This window comes from Lontra canadensis, unplaced genomic scaffold, assembly GCF_010015895.1.
Source record: "Lontra canadensis isolate GAN:19392208 unplaced genomic scaffold, GSC_riverotter_1.0 scaffold1640, whole genome shotgun sequence".
NCBI classification, from domain to species: domain Eukaryota; kingdom Metazoa; phylum Chordata; class Mammalia; order Carnivora; family Mustelidae; genus Lontra; species Lontra canadensis.
In genome coordinates, this window is record NW_022632624.1 from 1 (window position 1) to 5,058 (window position 5,058).

A 5,058-nucleotide genomic window follows, 5' to 3' on the forward strand; every position below is an offset into this window, starting at 1 on the left:
AAAAAATGTTCATCATCACTAGCCATCAGGGAGATTCAAATCAAAACCACATTGAGATACCACCTTACACCAGTTAGAATGGCCAAAATTAGCAAGACAAGAAACAACATGTGTTGGAGGGGATGTGGAGAAAGGGGAACCCTCTTACACTGTTGGTGGGAATGCAAGTTGGTGCAGCCTCTTTGGAGAACAGTGTGGAGATTCCTCAAGAAATTAAAAATAGAGCTTCCCTGTGGCCCTGCAATTGCACTACTGGGTATTTACCCCAAGGATTCAGATGTAGTGAAAAGAAGGGCCATCTGGACCCCAATGTTTATAGCAGCCATGGCCATGGTTGCCAAACTGTGGAAAGAACCAAGATGCCCTTCAATGGACGAATGGATAAGGAAGATGTGGTCCATATACACTATGGAGTATTATGCCTCCATTAGAAAGGATGAATACCCAACTTTTGTAGCAACATGGATGGGACTGGAAGAGATTATGCTGAGTGAAATAAGTCAAGCAGAGAGAGTCAATTATCATATGGTTTCACTTATTTGTGGAGCATAACAAATAGCATGGAGAACAAGGGGAGATGGAGAAAAGGGAGTTGGGGGAAATTGGAAGGGGAGGTGAACCATAAGAGACTATGGACACTGAAAAACAATCTGAGGTTTTGAAGGGGGGGGTGGGAGGTTGGGGCAACCAGGTGGTGGGTATTGGAGAGGGCATGTATTGCATGGAGCACTGGGTGTGGTGCAAAAACAATGAATACTGTTAAGCTGAAAATTTAAAAAAAAAAAAGAAGAAGATGTGGTATATATGTACAATGGAATACTATTCAGCCATAAAAAAGAATGAGATCTTGCCATTTGCAACAACATGGATGGAGCTAGAAAATATTATGCTAAGCGAGATAAGTCACTCAGAGAAAGACAAATACTGAATTATATCATTCATATGTGGAATTTAAGATACAAAATGAACAAGCAAAGGGAAAAAAATTAGAGAGTGAGAGAAAGAGACAAAGCAAGAAACAGACTCTTAACTGTAGAGAATAAACTGATGGTTACCAGAAGGAAGTGGGGGGGGTGATGGGTGAAATAGTGATGGGAAATAAGGAGTGCACTTACTGTGATGAACACAGGGTGATAAATGAAACTGTTGAATCACTATATTGTACACCTGAAACTAATATAACACTGTATGTTAACTAACTGGAATTAAAATAAAGACTTTAAAAAAGAAAAAATTTAATATTAAAAGCTGTTTTTAAAAAGTTATTTATGGAGAAGTTACATTAAATTACTATAAATAGAACCAGATTGTTAAAAGAAATCTGCAAGGGCAGCAAAAAAGCAAGAAAATTGTCCGAAAAGAAAACAATGTAGATTAGAATTCTCAAGGGTCTGGATTCTAGTCCCCTTTGTGGAACAAGTTGGGTGTAAGGCCCTGGAGAACATACATAATATTTCTAAATTTCCAGTGCTTATTAAATGAAGAAGTTAGATAAAATGGTTTATAAGCCCCATACAAGATTAAATGATTTGTGATTATAGAAAAAATGCATAAGACAATCTTGGAATAGCTGAGGTGTGTCAAGGGACAATGAAAATGGATATACATTAAACATTCATCTGAACATAAAGACTTAAAATTTTCTTTCTGCACAGAAGAGAAAAAAATCTGGAACTTGGATCCCTCATTGAAAATACACACACACACACACACACACACACACACACACACATACACACACACACACTAATAAAGCATTGTATCTCCTTCTCCAAATACTACTTTCTCAAAAAAATATTTTTCTTTCCAAGGTTTTCCTCAAGGTAACTTTGACATCCTTGTTCCTCAAACTGTAGATCAGGGGGTTTAACATGGGCACCACAGTGGTATAGAACAGAGAGGACACTTTCCCTTGGTTAAGGGGAAAAGTGGAAGGTGGTTTGAGATACGCAAAAGCCCCAGAACCAAAGAAAAGAGATACCACAATTATGTGAGAGCTGCACGTACTAAAAGCTTTGGACCTACCCTCAGTGGAGTGAATGTGGAGAACGCTGGAAAGAATCAGACCATAAGAGATGAAGATGGTGACAATGGGCATTCCAATGTCAATGGCCACACGTACAAAGACCACCAGCTCGTGCACGTAAGTGCTGTTGCAGGAGAGCTCAAGGAGAGGAAAGATGTCGCACATGAAATGATTGACAAGATTGTCATGACAGAAAGTCAGACTTGCTATGCTTCCCGTATGGACCACGGCCCCTGAAAACCCCATCACATAGACACCCAACAAAAGAAATAAACAGACCAGAGGAGACATGGTGACAGTGTACACCAATGGTTTACAGATGGCGACATAGCGGTCATATGCCATTGCTGACAGGAGGAACGACTCAGAAATGACGAAGAAGCAGAAGAAAAAGAGTTGAGTCATACACTCTGCATGCAAGATGATATTCTTCTTTGAGATGAAACTCTTCAGCATTCTGGGGGTGATGGTAGTGGAGTAACAGAAATCTACCAAGGAGAGGTTGAAGAGAAAAAAGTACATGGGGGTGTGTAGGTGAGAATTTAACCCAATCAGGGTTATCAGGCCCAGATTCCCCAGCAGAGTGACCATGTAGATACCTAGAAACAGGGAGAAGAGAGGGATCTGGAGTCCCGGCTGGTCTGTTAAGCCTGCAAGGATAAACTCTGTCACAGAAGAGTTTTTAGCTGCCATTAGCCTCCAGGGGGTGGGTGGAAGAAGGGCAGTCTGGGGAAAAGAAAAGAGAACCAGTGAGAAAGAAACACCACCACTCTCAGTATCCATCCCCCATTCTGGAGAATGGAATCCACAGAGAGATTTGAACCTTAGTATGGTAGGAAGGCTTTTACTATTTGCTATGGATCTATCTTACAGCCCAAGTTAGAGGCTAAACTTTTCCTCCAAAGAGAAAACAGTAATTTATTCATATCCATGTATAGATGTCTTTTAGGTATTTAAGTTAGTCCATTTTCTTTCCTCTCTCCTGCCTGTGCTTCCATTGCTGACACCTGAGCCTCTTTCCTGAAGAGATTCCTATCAGAAGACACTGTTTCTTCTCAGAACCCCCAGCACTGGGTCACTGCTGTCAATCAAGAAGGTGAGGCCACATTTTCCTAATCTCTCCTAGAGCAAGGGGTTTAATGATCATTTTTTAAAGCTAAAACTTATTTAAGGTGTTCCTATGAGAGGCTATGCACTAAGAGCTATGTGATAGTATTATTATCCCCACTTTGCTAATGAGACAAAGGAGTTAGGTAACTAGCACAAGTCCCCATAATACTGAGGTGCAGGCAGAATGTGAACTTTGGCAGTCTCTCACATCTGCACTCATAACCACTATGTTACCTGACTCACCAGGATTAGGAACATACTCACCTTCCTTTAGTTCAGGGCTATAAAGCTATTTTTCTCTACTGTTTCTTGACCACAATTGTCATGGAACCCAAAAATGACCATAATAAATAGAAAATGCTAGGTTGAGCTAAGAACTCTCTCCTCTCAATCTGGTGCAGAGGATCAGAAAATCTAAGTTATCTTATAGGCCTTTCTGCACAGAAGAACATGATTTCCAATTGTTAATTTGCCCAAAAGCCCCTCTAGCTATAAGGAAAGAGACAGTGCCTTTTCTTGACCAGAGGGCAATAGGAGAATAAGGAGTTTTATTAGGGTTACAGGTCTCAGTGGCCTGATAATTAAGACAAAGACTCCCTGAAAAGAATTTCATCAGAGATTACTTTCCCCAAGGAGTAAGAAATGTTTGTTTATACCCTTGATATTGCTTGATTTGGCTTGTAAAGGCAATAACTTTAACTAACACTTATCCAGTACTATTAAAAGAAAAATCTTTGTGAAAAAAAAATTTCAACATTACTATTTCTTGAATACATAGTAATGTATCTGACACAGAACCCTTCTACTGGCTCCTGGCTGCCAAGATCCAAAACACTGTATAAATATATCCTTATTAATTCTTCACAATAATGATACTCACTTTAAACATAAGTTGCTCACAGACATTTTGTTTCAGAGCCCACATGCCTAGATGTATCTGACTCCAGGCCCCTGGATTTGTAACTCCAGGCCCCAAATGATTTCTAACCACTAGACTAAGCTTCCTCCTGATGAGAGTTACTGAAAATCCATGAAGTTAGGAACCTTGGATCTTGGATCTTGCCAGATCTTGGATCTGGCAGACTCCTGCAAAGCAACAAATAAATACGCAGTGACTTTAATGAAAAGAAGTGATTAGATTAAGGAAAGATTAACACAAAGTGCTATCATAAATTAGGGTAGGACATTCAATAATCTAATCATATCCCAGTTCATTCTAGGAATAATTGCACTATATCTATCTCAAAAAGGTATAGACTTCTCTGATCCCCTAACCCTCTCTTTCCATGGAGTGTAAGTTGAATGGTAAAAATATCTATCAGGTAAATGCTCCCAATCTCTGCCAAGAACAGCTTTTTTCTAAATCACTAACTGATCAGAACTCCTTTTTTTTTTTAATTTCTTTTCAGCATAACAGTATTCATTGTTTTTGCACCACACCCAGTGCTCCATGCAATCCGTGCCCTCTCTAATACCCACCACCTGGTTCCCCCAACCTCCTACCCCCCACCCCTTCAAAACCTTCAGATTGTTTTTGAGAGTCCATAGTCTCTCATGGTTCACCTCCCCCTCCAATTTCCCTCAACTCCCTTCTCCTCTCCATCTCCCCTTGTCCTCCATGCTATTTGTTATGCTCCACAAATAAGTGAAACCATATGATAATTGACTCTCTCTGCTTGACTTATTTCACTCAGCATAATCTCTTCCAGATCAGAGCTCCTTTTGACTGTCCGTACGTTCAACCCACTTTTCTTGGAGCACTACTCTCTACTTTCTAGCTTCTAGTGCTCTCAGATTGAATCCTAATGGATCAGATTTCAATGTAGGGACATATCCAAATTTATTCTTCCTCTTCTGTTATTTTTGTCTTTTTCTGTCTTTTTGTCTTCACACCAGCTCTGCCTTGACAAAAATTGTCTATC

General features: G+C 39.9%; 1 protein-coding gene across 1 annotated transcript; it reads right to left on the reverse strand.

The window, feature by feature from the left end:
* Positions 1-1,786: 1,786 nt before the first annotated feature.
* On the reverse strand, positions 1,787-2,719 carry LOC116863565 (olfactory receptor 8B12-like). Its single transcript, XM_032850991.1, has one exon. It carries the CDS (start codon positions 2,717-2,719, stop codon positions 1,787-1,789), a length of 933 nt encoding a protein of 310 aa, XP_032706882.1.
* Positions 2,720-5,058: the final 2,339 nt, after the last annotated feature.

Coding starts and splice junctions, on each gene's coding strand:
- LOC116863565 (XM_032850991.1), bottom strand. CDS start 2,719: ATGGCAGCTAAAAACTCTTCTGTGACAGAGTTTATCCTTGCAGGCTTA.